The 17829-nt window shown below is 43.1% G+C and overlaps 1 protein-coding gene across 5 annotated transcripts in view; it reads left to right on the forward strand.

Annotated features, from left to right (window-relative positions):
* Nucleotides 1-17829, forward strand: part of DIP2A (disco interacting protein 2 homolog A) — a 254159-nt gene that overhangs the window by 233863 nt on the left and 2467 nt on the right. For 4 of the 5 annotated variants that reach the window (XM_074968204.1, XM_074968205.1, XM_074968208.1 and 1 more), the window contains 7 exons: nt 238-408; nt 3437-3466; nt 4835-4896; nt 6187-6244; nt 7325-7399; nt 8072-8246; nt 10916-11039. In XM_074968204.1, the coding sequence (XP_074824305.1) occupies nt 238-408; nt 3437-3466; nt 4835-4896; nt 6187-6244; nt 7325-7399; nt 8072-8246; nt 10916-11039 (695 nt within the window). The remainder of the gene's footprint in view (nt 1-237; nt 409-3436; nt 3467-4834; nt 4897-6186; nt 6245-7324; nt 7400-8071; nt 8247-10915; nt 11040-17829) is intronic. The other variant, XM_074968206.1, reaches the window with a different exon arrangement.

Genomic DNA, 17829 nt, shown 5'->3' on the forward strand with positions numbered 1-17829 from the left:
CGAAAAGAGGAGAGGTTATTGATTAGATATTATATTTTTAAGCATAAGTATATATTAATAGTATGTATTACATTTCCTAGGTCCCTCCTCCAGTATACACAGTTTTTCCTGACATTTCTAAAGTCAGTCTATCCCTTAATCCAACTGCAGAAGTAGGAGTCTCCTGAAATTGCTAATTTCTGTGTCATGAGGTATTGTTTTTTCTCCCTGTCTTCTTTCAAACACCCTCTCCAACAGATGAAGGGAGTTAACCTGTCCTGTGTACGAACATGTATGGTGGTGGCAGAAGAGAGACCAAGGATTGCACTAACACAGTCCTTCTCTAAATTATTCAAAGACCTGGGCCTCTCTGCACGTTCAGTGAGCACCACATTTGGCTGCAGGGTCAACGTAGCAATTTGCTTGCAGGTGAGATTGGATTATATTCCTTCCCTTCAGCTAATGCATATCAGAGAACTTGATTAGAAAAATTAAATACAGCTGTGTCTAGAATATATTTTTTCTATTGAATTTTATCAGTGGTTTGTTCTAAACCACACACTCCCTGTGTGCCTTTCTACTACTAAATCACTGAAATAAATTCTGAAGGTTTTTTCTTTTCTTTTTTTTTTTTACATGGCTGGAATGGGGGATTTTGAGTATATGTCAGTCTTGCCCTTCTGCAGTGGTGGATGGCCAACTGAGTTAGCTTTTAATCAGTGCAAAAAGGTGTATTATGACATTGTCTGCTATGAACGAACGGTACTAAGATAACTATGTACATTGCTATGGCTGTGCATCATAAATATTCCAAGCAATATCATTCTAGCTCTGTGGGAGTATGATTTAAACTTTGCATTTTGATACTGGCTTATGTATATATGGAGCAAATTGGAGAGTTCTTCAGATAAGAAATTCCATGTTAAAGAGACTGTCATGTTGACAAGTTCTACAATTTTCTTTGCATGCCATCTGGCTTACGGTATGTTTTTCAGGGCAAAGTATTAGTGTGGCACATTCAAAGACAACAGACTTTTTCCAGGAAAAAGGATAATCAGACACACAGTGGATAGGCCTTTAAAATGCACAGCCCAGCATTTCTAGAGTCGGGAGGATTGCATTGAGCTGTGTCTTGTTTTGGTGGTTTGGTACTTCAGTCACAGCTACCCTTTTTTTTTTGGCTAACTGAATTGGACTTAAATCTAGTTCTGTTCAACCACAGAGGTATGGTGCTCCCTCTTCCCAAAAAGGGCAGTACATGTTCTTACAGAGCATCCTGTGGCTATGAAGGGTTATAGTCTAGTAAAGTGGCAGATACCCCTATATGAAGACTGACTACATTAACTCTGTTTTGATAAAGGAAAGTTTCAATGAATCTGTCAGGTGTTAAGCCCCCTTCCTCCAAAGATGTATGCCCATGCTTAACTTTATGTACGTGGGAATTCCCACTGAAGTCAGTGGGACTAATCACATGCATAATGTTAAGCACGTGTATAACTGTTTTCAGGTTTGGGGCCTGAAGTTGTAAATTCTTGCAATCAGCCAGTGAATGCGCATTGGAAGCGTTTCGGTACAGGTTGTTACCACACCTTCCTAAAATGTCAGCTACAGGCTGTGTTATATCCTTTTGGGCATCTTTGCATGTTATTACTCTAGATGCTCCCACGAGAAGAGAGAAATAATCCTTAGCAAAAATTGTATGAATCTTAACCCTAAAAGAATACCTTTCTTTAACTCTTTCAGAAGGGAAAGAGGTTTTTTTAAAAATGGTTTGACACATATTTGTAGTCTGTTGATTTTTATAGCTGACAGCTTTTCAAACTCCTCTTTTCTCCTTCTCTCCATATTGCATCTCTAACCTTATGTGCAGAGTCTCTTGTAATTCATCCTTGCGAATAGATGTTATAACCCCAATGAATTCAGAAGTGCAAGTTGGTGTTCTACACTTTGCATCCTGTATAAATACGTTTTCTCGGATAGGAGCTAGACAGGTGACAACCCGCAGAAGAAATGATTTATCAATATAGTAGCAGCAGTACCACATAAGGAGAGCACCTAGTAATATTGCGGCATTTGAAGTTCTTGTGTTAAATCCCTCCAAGATAACTGACAAGACTCCAGATCTTGGATTGTGTGCCAGTAGCATTTCCTCTTAGCAGACTTCAGCTTCAGAATGGGCCATGCATGATATCACTTATTCTACGACTGAGAACCTCAAACCTTTTGAATATGCTGTGCCTGGTATAATTGCACTTTAAAAGAGCTACAGTGTCTTTTTTTGCACATATGAAGGAAGATTAATTAAAAGACCTAAATACAAAGGTAAAATAGGTGTAAATAAAGTAATTTAATGAACTTATTACATGGGAGAGCAAATAGATAAGTTACCCACACATATAGACACAAACGTGTGTTGTGTCTGTTTGAAAATCCCAGAGTAAGACTCAAGAGATACATAAAATCAAGAGTGGAGTGCGTAGAAATGTGATTGCGTAGAAGGGTTTTAAGTGCCTAAATAAGGATTTAGGAGCCCAACTTTAGACACCTTTTTTTTAAAGTCTTGGGCAATATCTGTGATGACAAAGTAAGAATGGGAAAGGTTAATTTGGGCCCACTGAAAGTTTCCCCTACAACTGAAAATGAAGGCACAGCAGATATTCGCAAGCAAAATAGGGGAGGGAAGAGCCTCTGGAAATCTGTACCCCTCACAGAGCCATCCTTTAGAGAGCCCGTATGAAGAGATCTGCTTGCTGAATTCATAAGTAGTGGGAGACAAAAGATTGTCTGATCCATGTTTTTTTCAATGGAAGTGTCTATTTTATGGACATGGACTAACCCCTAAGCACCTATAGTACTCCACAAATGTAAACAATTCCTATTTTTAAACTCTTCCTAAGAAACCTGTCTAGGAGTGAGCAGTATGGACAGTGAAAAGTTCACCCAACATGCGCTTTCTGACCACTGCCCACTTGTATTGAAAAGATTTTTTTAAGTTGTTCCTCCCCCCACCCCCCAAAACCCCACAACATTCTCATTCTGCAATGTTCTATTTAAGTGCATATCAATGCTATCCAAGCCAAATATATTTGGTACTGTTTAGTATGGAAATAATACATAACATCTTCCTATCTTAACAGACTGATTTAAAGGTTCCTTTTGAAGCCATAAATAACATTAAGTACTTTTAAATAAGGTATGGCAGTAAGCATGCAGGTTCAGTGCTTTGTGAGATTTGTGCATGTTTCCCAATTAATGATTTAAAGAAAATCCATGTCAGTCCTTTCAAAAAAATCTGAAATGGAAATTCCTTTTTTTTGTTCTAAGATACAATGACATTTTGTTCCCGTTCTATTGTGTGTATCTCATGTCTCCTGTGCCTCTTTGTTGTGTTTTTTCTTTTCTCTGTTTCTCACACTTCGCTGGCCTCTGTCACTTCTGTTTGTGGTCCCTCTGTCAGCCAAACAGGCTGCGCAAGCTGGCTGAACAGGTACAGTGATGCATGTGTGTGCTTGTCACGCCCTAAAGTCCTCCGTTCTCACTGCACACGCTGTACATGTACCCGGTTAAGGGAGTTCCCTTGAAACTAGTCAAACGAGTTTTTCATTTTAAAGAAATTGTATTTTGCTCACAGAGGTCACTTCTAGCTGAAGTACAAGAATTCCTGTTTGTTAAGCAAGCAGAGGTCACTGTATAGAGCACAGGTGTTTAGAGGAAGTGTTTAATGGTTCATTCCCAGAGATGGAGCTCACATTCTTAACCCGGCTACAGAGCAGCACTGTACTTACAGAAAACAACACACAAGATTTTTTATCAACGTTGTTACAGAGCACTAAGGCACATTATTCTAAGGAAACCGCTGGTTACCGTTCCAGCCCTGGAATCTTGAGCGGATTACAAACTGTTGTCTTCTTATGGATCCTGGTCCGTACTAGGGTGGGTCTACACTGCAGCTGGGAGGTCTGATTCCCAGCCAGGGTAGACAGACTCATGCCAGCTCTGCTTGAGCAAGCATGCCAAAAATAGCAGCGTGGACATTGTGACATGGGCCATGGCTTGGGGTGGCTGCCTGAGTCCACGCCCGCCAGCTGTACTACCATGTCCACAGCAGAGCTAGCGTAAGTGTGTCTACCCAGGTTGGAAATCTCACCTCCCAGCTGCAGTGTAAACAGACCCCTAATGCCATGCTGTGTTTCCCTGTGTGGGGTGAAGGGGAGGGATACAGCTGGGGAGTTGTCTAATTTTCAGTTTGTTGGAGCATAAACTTATAAACTGCTCCAAGTTTAAGCACTATTGGAATTAAATGGTGCCTTGTGTGGTTCATCCACTGAGACTCAGGTCCACTGTTAGGTCTAGAAACCACTTATCAGAATTGCTCACAAGGTGGCACTTTCTAACTCCAGCAAAGAATAACCTCTCTCCCCGAGCACTCAGCTCCTGAAAGTTTACAAAGAAAAGATGTTATAGCCTGACTGGTTGTACATATTGATTACCAAAGAGTTTTGTTCTTTCTAGGATCATATCATTGGATATAGAAATTGAGTATCGGGAACAGGGTTATGCCTGCATAGTACGCGATCCTGTTTTAGAGGAGTGCATTAGTACCACAATAAAATTTGGTGCCTTGAAAAGTTTCCATGCATACATGAGCTGCTTCTGTGTTTACTTGTCAGTTGTATGAAAAACCAAAGCTGCATGGTGGGACTTGGCGGTAGGAAGAGCTCTTTACTGTACTCACAGTATAACAGAGACAACACTGTGTGTCAGTGAAAGACAGAGGGTGATTTGAAAAACAGAAACAAGATTTTTTGGTTTATGTTAAAATTGTCCGTCCCCTCCTCCCCCCCTTTCTTCTTAGGGAACTGCAGGACCAGATCCAACAACAGTCTACGTAGACATGAGAGCACTTCGACACGACAGGTACACATGATAATACATAGCAGTAACCCCTGAAACACTGCAGACAAGTCTGTTCATCCTCACCACATTGTGCTTTATACTAAAAGGTGCTTGTCAGCTCCTGATCCCTCCACCCACTGCCCCTCCACCCTGGAAGTGTCCCAGCCTGCCCCTCCCACCGCTTCTTCTGCCCTCTTGCATCATCTCTAATTTCTGCGTACTAAAACAAATCTTAGTGTTTGGATCACAGTCAAAATATTATGTAACAGTATTTGTGGTCCTAACTTCAACCAGCGCAGCATTTGAGCAAAGCATCTTAAATTGCAATAACGTAATCTCCCCTTGTCTAGTTCATTTCTAGGGCACACACTGTCATACTATCATAGAGCCGGATGTAGACTCGCAAAGAGAGATCAGTCTGTTGAGACCAAATTCAGCCCCTGGAATAGAGAGATGAGTCTGATATCAGGCAATGGGAGTGATGTCTGTTTGCCTCAGGATTGAATTTGGCCCCTGGAGTTGGGGGCTGTTTTCTTTATGCCCTTCTGTTTGTTGTTTTTCCTGCTACACCCAGCTGTTGGCCTCTTGGCATGTACTTGCACACCAGCTCAGTGCAGGTTATGCTACAATGGCATTTACTTTCATCCTGGTTTGCCCGTTTGCTTGCTAAATTCTTGACATTTAACTTGCACTATCATTTACATCACCCCTGAATTTGGTCATGAGAGTTTCAACAAAGGTGATGTTTCAACTGTAGATGAAATTTTCAGCTGGCCAGATCTGTGGAGCCCACCACTCATACAAGAAGCTGAGATCTGCTTCTTTGTTGAGTTAGGTGAGGCTAGAATGGTTGTAGTCAGTAGGTGCCAGTGTCCTCATTTGAGCAAAATGACATCAATGTGATCTGACTGGAAGAGACACATTGTGGCTTGGCATTTGGTGCCCTTGGCACTTTGGAATCTAGTTGAAACAGTTGCGAATGCAGTTGCTGTGAATTTCTAGCATTGCTTTTGAAATGAGTTCTTGGTGTTTTGGGGCACTCCTAGAAGGCCAGGACAATATGGAGGCATTGTGGTCACCTCTGAGTTCCCAAAGATGGCTGGGGCTCACTAACTGCCAGCTACCACAGCCAGTGAGCACCATCATGGGCAACCGAGCATAGGCGTTGACAGAAAATATAGGTCAAGGAAAGGAAAACAAAATTATTTAGTAGAGAAGAAATGTAAACCCACTTGCCCATTTTTAAAATGTCGCTGTGATACCACAAATAAATCTTTACTGAGCAAAAGCATTTTCCATTTACCTTTCCAGGGTACGTTTGGTGGAGCGGGGTTCTCCGCACAGTTTGCCGTTGATGGAGTCTGGAAAGGTAAGTGGATGGCTTTTGTTGTAAAGCTGTCTCATGAACTGTTTTCTCAGTGTTCAGCTTCTTTGCTTGGATATAGCTATCTCGAAAATTGCTTAGGGAGTTAAATATGTTTTTCTAAGTTGAGAGGTGAACTTCATGCCATAGAAATAGAGCCCCCAGAAATTAAAAATAAATTGTTTTAGCCAAGTTAAAAGGCAAGCTTCAGGAGTTTAACTTGGGCACAGTATAGCTACACTTGCGTTCCAGCTTCTGTTGTAAACCCTTCCTCTCTTCTTTTCCCCCTTACATGTTCCAGCAAAAGTTATTTTTGGCTAAAATATTCAGCGCTTAATCTCAGTCCTGAGGTAATTTTTTTTCTGGAAGTTGGAGTATAATTGGCTCATCTGTTGTTTTCTGCATGTGACAAAATAATAATTGGTTTCCACCAATCTGGAAAGGACTCTTGGTTTGACCATGTGGGTGGGTATGATCTACCCAGACGTCCTTTTCAGTGTAATGGATTAACTGCATATTAGAAGTGTTTGCATATGTTCTGATCGGTAATATGACCAAACAGCCCAAATCACTGAATTGCTTTTGTTCAAACTTTGCTTGATTTGTACATATCATGAGATCTAAGAAACAAACCAAGTTTAAATAAATCAGTTCGATGGTTTTAAAGTTTAAAAGCATGGGATGGGGATTGAATGGATTTTTAATTTGAAACCACCATGTGAGATTCTCACCCCAGCCCCTTTACCCTCCATACCCCTCTGGAGATCCTGCCTTTACTTAGCCTCCCTGTCCCGGGGCTGCATCGGCTCCTGGAGCAGCCCAGAATCAGGATAGTACAGTGCTGGCTTATAGCCACCTTAGCCTCTGCCCCAGTAATGTTAGAGGCACAGCACAGACTCTCGTTCACTTATCTAGGGTTAAAGAAACCTCATACACTTTTGCAATCACGCTTTATAGAGAACAAGAGGAGTGAGAGAGCCTAGAATTAATCTCTAGTCAAAGTATCGAACGACTGAGTTCACCGAGAGAGGTGAGTTTAAAAAATGAACATGACTTTAACATTACAATATTTGTTTCCTGTTGCAGATTCTGCCTGGCGTAAAGGTTATTATAGCACACACTGAAACTAAGGGACCTCTCGGAGATTCACATTTGGGAGAGGTAAATGTTGATAACATCACTTTGTCAGACAGAGATTAGTAAACCAGGATAGCTGAAACTTTGTAACAAAACCAAGGAAAATGTCAACATGCCTAAGCAGCTTTCTGCATGCCCTGTCTTCTCCTCCATTCTGAACTATGAGGTAATCTGTGCTTGCTTACTGACCTGTATCTAATTAGCAGCCATGGGTGGTAAAATAAATGTCCCACCATTTCTTTAGCATTGCCTGCCCCCATCAGTGCAGAGTATTGGCTTAATAGTGGTATTTCCTGATTTTATACAGATCCCTATTTTACAAACAAACAAAGCATTTTGTGCTATTACATACAGTGGGGCTCACTTAAACCGGAAGCCCTTTTTGATGGAAGAGGCCTGTTAAGACATTCTTTTCCACGCACCAAACTGAAAGAGATCCATTTAAGTGAGCTCTGCTGGCCTCTGAAATGTGTTTTTAGTTGCATGCAATGAAGATGCTGTATTTCTACTACTTTTAATTTTATGTGCACTGGAAGTTTGTTCTCTTTAAAAGATCATTCTTGGCAGTTCTTGGGCACCAAGATTATCAGTGTGACAGATTTCTATTCCATCAGGAAATTCTTCTGTCTAAATATGGAAAATAACAGTGTCTATATATAATGCCATGGGTTCCTCCTGTTACGTTTTATGTCCTAGATTTGGGTGAGTAGTCCACACAATGCTACTGGTTATTACACAGTCTATGGAGAAGAGGCACTGCACGCTGACCACTTCAGCGCTCGGCTGAGTTTTGGAGACACACAGACAGTATGGGCACGGACCGGGTACCTGGGCTTCCTGCGCAGGACAGAACTTACTGATGCCAGTGGAGGTGAGATAGGAAACCAGGTCTTGGTAGTGTCACCTAACATACAGGGGCATTTGTTTGTAACTCCTTATGTAGCTGAGCAAGCAAAGAGTAAGTCTGTATTATTTATTTGTATTACGGTAGCACCTAGGAGCATGGACCAGGCCCCATTGTGCTAGGCGCTGTACAAACACTGCCCCAGGAAGCTTACAATCGAAGTATAAGATCAAGACACAGTATAAGATGGGTACAGACAGATGAGCAAGTAGAAGAAAATGATGAGTGTGTTGGCTAACCTCGACAAGACAGACATAGGGTGAGGGAAGGGGTAGAACACACCAGTAGAGAGAATGATGCGATGGCAGCAAGGGTCATGTTAGTTCCACAGGGTCCGTCCCCCCCCGCCCCGGTGGGTTTACTGAGGAGGGGATCGGCTAAGTGGAAAGAAAAGGGAACAGACTGGATGACTTGGGACAGTGCAGGGGAGACAGGGGCAATGTGGAGTGAACATGGGCGGCCCGTAGCATAGGCAGGGGATGGCTTGCCTCCCCCAACAGCCCTGCGTGGCTCCACCCATGTGCTGCCAGAGGGCCCCTCCTGCTCGCTGTCCTCTACTCGGCAGCACAAGCAGGCGGCTCCTCTTCTGGGAATCCTGCTGAAGCTAGGGTGGCTGACCGGCAGCCAGGATTTGGGGTGTCTGGGGCCGCCCAGCGCTGGGGTGGAGGGGGGGCCATGCGCCACCCAGCGCTCCAGAATTGGTGAGGGGTCGCCTGCTGTCCAGGGCTGGAGGCGCTTGGGCAGCCCGGGGCTGGGGGGGGGCCCCCCCTCTGGTCTTCGGCAGGGGAGGAGGGCGAGAGGGGCAGGGCCTCAGGCAGAAGGGGCAGGCCGGGGCGGGGGCTAGCCTCCCCAGGCCTGTGATTCACCCACCACCCATGGGAGTGAAGCCGAGGGGGAGGAGGAGAGTGAAGCAACAGCCAATCAGCACAGGGCAGAGAAAGTCAGAGAAATTTCAATTGTCTGTGGAAAATTAAGGCCCCTATCCTGCAAGATGCTTCAGTGAGAAATAATAAATACTCAGTTTCCCAGGAATTCGGGCCCTTAATGGGCACATGTTCATTGAATGTAATGATTCTGAATAATGAGGCAAAATAGGTAATGCATCTGCCCACTGTACTATTTTAACAATGTGACCATCTTCCTTTTTATTTTGGATTGAAATTGGGAGACTAGTAGCACTGGCATATCCGAAGGGTATCACATGTGCTATTCCAGTCAGCTCTGTCAGGCACCGCATTCTTCACCTGCGGATAACTCACATTCCAGTCCTCATCCTGAGATTTCTACTTATACCAAATTATCTGGTGCTTCTGGAACGTGCACAAGTGGGAACGTTTTCCCCGTTCTCCAGAGGTGAAAGCCTACTACACTAACCCCACTGTAGCTGGTCCAATTTAGAAAATAGTGTGAATCTGATAAGTCTCATTCAACATCTGGTACCTGTTGTCAGCTGTGTGGAGTAGCTCACAACCATGAGGGCCTGTCTCGGGGCAGACTGTCCGTAAACAAGGGCAGACATCCTAAACTAGGGGTATGTTCTAGAATTAGATTTCACCAAGCCAATAACAAATGTGAACTCCTGGATCACTATACCAGTCTTACTATGGAGTCACAGACAGTCCCCTTAGCCTCTCCAGTCTATCTTGCCACCCAGACAAAAATCACAACACATTAGGTTTTTCCCAGTCCTAAGAGACCAGTCATTCACCCCGGATCAATTGGTATTCCAGACCTTACACCAAAGACAATGCTGGCAGCCAATTCTATAGTAAACTAACTGAAGGTTTATTAGCTAAGAAAAGGAAATGAGTTACTGAAAGATTAAAGCAGGTAAAATATATTAACAGGTGAGTCATAGTTTGTAACTCAAAATGGTGGTAGAGATGTAATAAATTGCCAGTCTACCAAAACTTATTTCAGGTACCCAGAATAACTCTGGAGATCTCCACTTTGCATCTGGTACACTTCCCTGTCCAAGATAGTTCGGAGATTAAGGATCTTTCTTTGAATCTATATTTATAGTATCTTCACACAGAAAGCAAGCTGACCGTGTCTCTACCCACCTGGGTTTTCCCTTTGTTGAGGATGGGTGAGAAATGCCACTTGCTTTGAAATTAGCATTTTGTGTTAAAGTCCTTAAGTCTTTCATTAGCATTTCACAAGATTTCTTTGATGGGTAATTTAGTTACAAGGGTATTTGCCATGTAACTGTTTGCTATTACATTCTGACAAGAACAGCTAAGTAAAAACATTACAAGTAACATTCCACTAGTTTTTATGAAGGTTAAACATCTGAATACACACTTATACGTTTAACACTTCGATCTATACTAACACACAAGTGAATTGACCTGAATACACTGATCTGACCTGGTCTGCCAGGTCACACCTTTTATCAGTGGGTAACTCTATATAGTTCAGCAGATCTCACCTTGAGTCACTAAGAGGAGCACTGAGCTGGCTCCTAAACTCAGGATGCTCTGCCATTTGGGAGGACTATCTATTACATGCTGCTTCTCCTCATAGGAAATGGGCCGTGAAAATGTTAGGCCAGCTGATTAATGTACGTGCATGTGAATTTTAGACTTTCTGTTCTTCACATTCATTGATATCCTGAATGTCTTCACTGTTTCCAGAGAGGCATGATGCCCTGTATGTGGTAGGTTCCTTGGATGAAACACTGGAGCTGAGAGGAATGAGGTATCATCCCATTGATATTGAGACCTCTGTGATCAGAGCGCACAAAAGTATTGCCGAATGGTAAGAGGTTCAGAGCTATATGCATTTTCAGTTAAGAAATTTTTCTGTGTCCTTTTCTTTTTTTAAAGCATCAAAGCCCAGGTTTTGCAACCGAGAATGCTCTGTAGGCAACTTGCCAGGAGCCCTCTCACCCACCTTATTTGCTTTTGTCTGACAGAAATAAAAAGAGAATAAATTGCTTGTTAGATCAGTTAGCTGGGAGTGAAAACAAAAAATGTAGGCCTGCGCAGAGCAGTTAGAATTGTAGAACCCCAGGGCTGGAAGGGACCCCGAGAAGTCATCAAGTCCAGCCCCCCTGCACTGGAGCAAGAAGTTGTCCCCAATACCTTCCAAGAACTTACTGGACATTTTGTGTTTTGCCACATTACTTTTCCAACAGATGTCTGGGTAGCAAATTCCCCCATTACTACCACGTCTTATGTTTTGGATATTTCTGTTGTTTGATCTAGAAATGCCTCATCCAGCTCCTGATTTGGTGGTCTTTAATAGATCCCTGCCATGACATCGCCTCTTTTTCTCCCCTTTTATCTTCACCAGGGACTTTCAGCTGGTCTGACTCTCACATCTTTCTGGTCCTCAGAACAAATGTATATATTCTTGATGTATAATATGGTATCTCCGCCCATTTTACCGTGCCTGTCCCTCCTGAATAACCTATTCCCCTCTATACCAATATTTTAGTCATAAGAACGGCCATACTCGGTCAGACCAATGGTCCATTAGCCCAGTATCCTGTCTTCCAACAGTGGCCAATGCCAGCTGGTTCAGAGGGAATGAACAGAACAGGCAATCATCAAGTGACCCATTCCTTAGGGACACTTCAGAGCATGGTTTTGCATTCCTGTCTATCTTGGGGCTAATAACCATTGATGGACCTATCCTCCATGAACTTATCCAGTTCATTTTTGAACCCTATTATAGTCTTGGCCTTCACAACATGCTCTGGCAAAGAGTTCCACAGGTTAACTGTGCATTGTGTGAAGAAATACTTCCTTTTGTTTGTTTGAAACCTGCTGCCTATTAATTTCATTTGGTGACCCCTAGTTCCTGTGTTATGAGAAGGAGTAAATAACACTTCCTTATTTACTTTCTCCACACCGGTCATGATTTTATAGACCTCAGTCACATTCCCCCCTTCGTCTCTTTTTCAAGCTGAAAAGTCCCTGTCTTATTAATCTCTCCTCGTACTGAAACTGTTCCATACCCCTGATCATTTTTGTTGCCCTTTTCTGTACCTTTTCCAATTCCAATATATCTTTTTGAGATGGGGGCGAGCAGAACTGCACGCAGTATTCAAGATGTGGGTTTGCCATGGATTTATATACAGGCAATATGATATTTCCTGTCTTACTATCTCTTTCCTATTGATTCCAGCATGGTTAGCTTTTTTGACTGCTGCTGCTGTTTTCAGAGAACTATCCACAATGACTCCAAGATCTTTCTTGAGTGGTAACAGCTAATTTAGACTCCATCATTTTATATGTATAGTTAGGATTATGTTTTCCAATGTGCATCACTTTGCCTTTATCAACATTGAATTTCATCTGCCATTTTGTTACCCAGTCAACCAGTTTTGTGAGATCCCTTTGTAGTTCTTTGCAGTCTGCTTGGGACTTAACTATCTTGAGCAGTTTTGTATCATCTGCAAATTTTGCCACCTCACTGTTTACCCCTTTTTCCAGATCATTTATGAATATGTTGAACACCACTGGTCCCAGTACAGACCCCTGGGGACCCCACTGTTTGCCTCTCTTCATTCAGAAAACTGACCATTTATTCCTACCCTCTGTTTCTTATCTTTTAACCAGTTACTGATCCAGGAGAAGATCTTCCCTCTTATCCCATGACAGCTTACATTACTTAAGAGCCTTTGGTGAGGGACCTTGTTAAAGGCTTTCTGAAAATCTAAGTACACTATATCCCCTGGATCACCCTTGTCCACATGCTTGCTGACCCGCCTCAAAGAATTCTAGTAGATTGGTGAGGCACGAGTTCCCTTTACAGGAAATCATGTTGACTCTTCCCCAACAAATCATTCTCATCTAGGTGTCTGATAATTCTGTTCTTTACTATAGTTTCAACCAGTTTGCCTGGTACTGAAGTTAGGCTCCTGTATTTGGCGGGATCGCCTCTGGAGCCTTTTTTTAAAAATTGGTGTCACATTAGCTATCCTCCAGTCATTTGGTACAGAAGCAGATTTAAATGATAGGTTACATACCACAGTTAGTAGTCCTGCAATTTCACATTTGAGTTCCTTCAGAACTCTTGGGAGAATCCCATCTGGTCCTGGTGACTTATTACTGTTTAGTTTATCAATTTGGTCCAAAACTTCCTCTAATGACACCTCAGTCTGGGCAGTTCCTCAGATTTGTCACCTAAAAAGAATGGCTCAGGTTTGGGAATCTCCCTCGTATCCTCAGCCATGAAGACCGATGCAAAGAATTCATTTAGTTTCTCCACAATGGCCTTATCATCCTTGAGTGCTCCTTTAGCATCTTGGTTGTCCAGTGGCCCCACTGGTTGTTTTGCAGGCTTCCTGCTTCTGATGTACTTAGCAATTTTTTTTATTACTTTTTGAGTCTTTGGCTAGTTGTTCTTCAAATTCTTTTTTGGCCTTCCTAGTTATTTTTACACTTCATTTGCCAGAGTTTATGCTCCTTTCTATTTTCCTCACTAAGATTTAACTCCGCTGTTTAAAGGATGCCTTTTTGCCTCTCACTGCTTCTTTTACTTTGTTGTTTAGCCACGGTGGCACTTTTTTGGTCCTCTTACTATGTTTTAATTTGGGGCATACATTTAAATTGAACCTCTATTGTTGTGTCTTTGAAAAGTTTCCCTACAGTTTGCAGGGATTTCCCTACAGCAGTGGTCCCCAACCTTTCTGTGGGAATAGCACATTCCTATTCCCAACAGACTATGGCGTGTGCCAAGCACCCCACCGCTGAAATGCCGCTGAGAAGTGGCAACGGAAAGAAGCCTCGCTGCTGAGAAATGGCAACGCTTCTCGGTGGCATTTCGGCAGGCGGTTCTCAGGTAGCCACGCTCAGCGGCAGCTTTTCGGCGGCGTGGTGTCCTGCGGGCACACACAACTGCCCCAGCAGGCGCCATTGCACCCACGGGCACCGTGTGGGGACCCCTGCCCTACAGCTTGGTGCTGTACCTTTTACTTTGTTTAACTAACTTCCCCATTTTTGTGTAGTTCCCCTTTCTGAAATTAAATGTTACCATGTTGGGCTGCTTTGGTGTTTTCCCCCACATAGGGATGTTAAATTTCATTATGTTATGGTCACTATTACCAAGCGGGTCAGCTATATTCACCTCTTGGACCAGATCCTGTGCTCCACTTAGGACTAAATCAAGAAGTGCCTCTCCCCTTGTGGGTTCCAGGACTAGCTGCTCCAAGAAGCAGTCGTTTAAGGTGTCAAAAAACTTTATCTCTGCATCCCATCCTGAGATGACATGTACCCAGTCAATTGGGGGATAGTTGAAATCCCCCATTATTGAGTTTTATTTTTATCACCTCTCTAATCTCCCTGAGCATTTCACAGTCCCTGTCACCATCCTGTCAGATGGTCAGTAGTATACCGCTACTGCTATATTCTTATTATTCAAGCATGGAATTACTAGCCATAGCGATTCTGTGGTTCAGTTTGGTTCATTTAACATTTTTACTTCATTTGACTCTGTGCTTTTTCACATATAGTGCCACTCCCCAACCAGTATAACCTATTCTGTACTTCCGATATATTTTGTATCTTGAGACTTCTCCAACCAAGTCTTTGTGATACCAGTTAAGTCATAATTTAGTTTATGTACTAATACTTTCAGTTCTTCCTATTTATTCCCCATTCTCCTTGCATTTGTGTATAAACATCTAAAATGTTGAGCAGGTTCCCTCACTGATTTCCCTCTTGTTGTTCCTCTAACCCTACAGTAATTCTCCATGGCCCCAACATCCAACCCTCAGTTAACGTCGCCTGTTTTTCTAGTTAGTGGAATAGCAAACTTTAACTGGCCTTCTCTGTGGGCCGGTCCTCCATAAGTAACATATATTGTAGCTAGTGGAAAGGCAGTCTAAGCAATTTGTGCTACATTTATCTTTGAGCTACGCTATATGTTTTGCGCCTTCTGCATAACGAGCATAAATTTCACATGCTTAGTTAAATGATCAGTTAAGAAAAGAACTTTTTTTAAAGTTGCATCCAAGTAGAAACTTTGAGAATTGCTTGTATCGCAACTTGATTTGAAAATTATCAGTAAATTTGTGTAGCCTTTAGTTTTGATGTATACTTTGTGGGCTTATCAGATACTTCTGTACTTTTACCAATGTATTAACCATGCAAAATTATTTGATTTTACACATTTTTTTAATGTACTTTTACTCCATAGTATGCCATAAAATAAAATGGCACACGTCACAGAGGTCAGGATGGTGGGGAACTCTATAATTAGCTGCAAGAACTCTATCATGAAAACCCCCCGTTCTCTTAGCTTTCCCAGATAGTTGTCTTTGGAAACTGATATTTCCCATGTTTGATTTCTGTTCAAAGGTGATATTTGTGATTGAAAGTTTGAGGAAAATGCTTTCATATATTTGATTTGCAGGAAAATGGAGGTGAAGGTAGGAACTACAGTTCTGCCACTTAAAATATTCTACCTGCTTTCTTGAGCATGACTCCAGCAAAAATGGCTGGAGCTTGGAAAACCAAAGCCATCATTGAGAGAGTCCTCCTCATGATTTGGAAAGAACCACTTGAGTGAGCTAGGGCATTTGTAGCTGGCATTATGAACGTGTGCAATGGACTTCCCATGTTAAATCCGAAGAGCATGCGTAGATTGATGCGGTGTGCATGGATCAGCAGCTTCGATTGTGAATACCACTCAAAACTGGTTAAAAAGAAGCAGTCAAGCTTTGCCCAACTGCAGCCTCTCAATCTGTATGTTCCAACTCCGGAGCCACCAGCTCTCTTCTTGTTTCCCCCAGTTGTGTGGTGTGAAATATGTTTGGCAGTTTTAAAACTTTAGGCTAAAGGCTGGGATTTTCAAAGGAACCTAAGAGACTTTGGCACCCAACGCCCACTGATTTTGGTGAGATTTGTGGGCTTTATTCCCTTAAGGCTCCTTTGAAAAGCCCAGCCATAAGCAACATAAATCATTTTTTACGCCCTTAGGCTATGTCTACCCTTGGAGCTAGGGGTGTGATTCCCAGCTCACATGCATGCTAGCTGCTGCTGAGCTAGCTTGCTAAAAGTAGCAGTGAGGTGGGGTAGCAGGTGGGGCAGCACATGGGGCAGCAGTGAGAGGGCTGGCACAGGTAGCCCGTCTGAACCCCTGGGGACCTCAGAGTGGCTAGCTCAGGTTTCCGCAGCTACACAATTATTTTCAACTTGCTAGCTCAGTGAGAGCAAGCATGGGTATGTCTACACAAGTTGGGAATCACACCCCAAGCACATAGTGTAGACATAGCCTTACAGTGGATTTAAGCCATTTAGACACAATCTAAGTCATTAGATACATACCACACAATATGTACTTTAAAAACTCAGTTTGAAGGAAGAAAATATGGAGCTGGAGGGCTGGATTAGAGGTACGTAGAATACCTTAGAGATTTCTTGCATGGTGCATTTCACATTGTACATGCTGAGCGTACAATGCTAATAGGTGTATTTGCCAATTGCTGATAGATCCCTTTCACTCTAAAAGTGTAGAGTTGACTGATGGTGTTTGTGGATTGGTGGCTATCTCCCAGGCACCCCCGGTGGCCTCAGGGCAGCCCTGCAAGCAGTCCCTTGTCTCAGTTTCCCTTCTTGATTCCTCAGAAAAACTTAGTACAGCTTCTGGAGTATATAAATTGACCTTCCATGGGGTTAATTTATTGCAAAAGTCCCACTACCATAAACCAGAATCCCTCTAGCACAGTCCAAACAATACATTCATCCCAACAGTCCATCACCAAGTACTGCTCTGATCTCTCTCACCACACCCCAGTTCCTCCAGCTGGGGTGCGTCTCTGTCCTGTTTCTTGCCAGGCAGGGCTCCAGCTCTTGCCTAAAGAACGTCAGTGGGGTCACCACTCCATCACTCCCCAGCCTTCTGTTGCCATCTGACTCAGGGAGCCAGCAGGCATCTCCTGCTGCTACTCTCAGCCTTCAGCCCTCTTTAGCTGTGGTTGTCTGGCCTGGGGAAGTTTATAGGTGACCCCCTGCCTTTAGCTTTCACCAACCTGCTCTGGCTCCACTACTCACTGGGGAACTCTCACCACTCCCGCCTTCAGGGACAGCACCTCCCGCTGAAGTGCTCGCCGAGCTGTGCTCTGCCTCTGAGCTCTCTCTCTACTGTTCTAGACACCTTCAGCTCTTCTCTCTCTGATTCTGGGATTCTCCCTCTCAGGACTCTGACCCCCCCCACCCTCCCTTCTTTGCCTTTGGGCCATCTCCCATGTGCAGGGGGCATCTCCACCCCATCATTACACCAAGTGAGGGCACACCTGGGCTGCAACAGGAGGCTGGGCCTGGTTTCATTTAAGGGGCCAGTTACCCTGTTAGTGTTTCAGAGTAGCAGCTGTGTTAGTCTCTATTCACAAAAAGAAAAGGCGGTTTCAGAGTAGCAGCCGTGTTAGTCTGTATTCGCAAAAAGAAAAGGAGGACTTGTGGCACCTTAGAGACTAACAAATTTTGTGAGCTACAGCTCACTTCATCGGATGTTAGTGTTGCTAGTTGTTATAAAAGAGAGTTTCCTTTTTGTTCCTTGGACAACCTGTATATATTAAATGCAAAATAAATAAATGACT

This window comes from Natator depressus, chromosome 11, assembly GCF_965152275.1.
Source record: "Natator depressus isolate rNatDep1 chromosome 11, rNatDep2.hap1, whole genome shotgun sequence".
Classification (NCBI taxonomy): Eukaryota; Metazoa; Chordata; order Testudines; family Cheloniidae; genus Natator; species Natator depressus.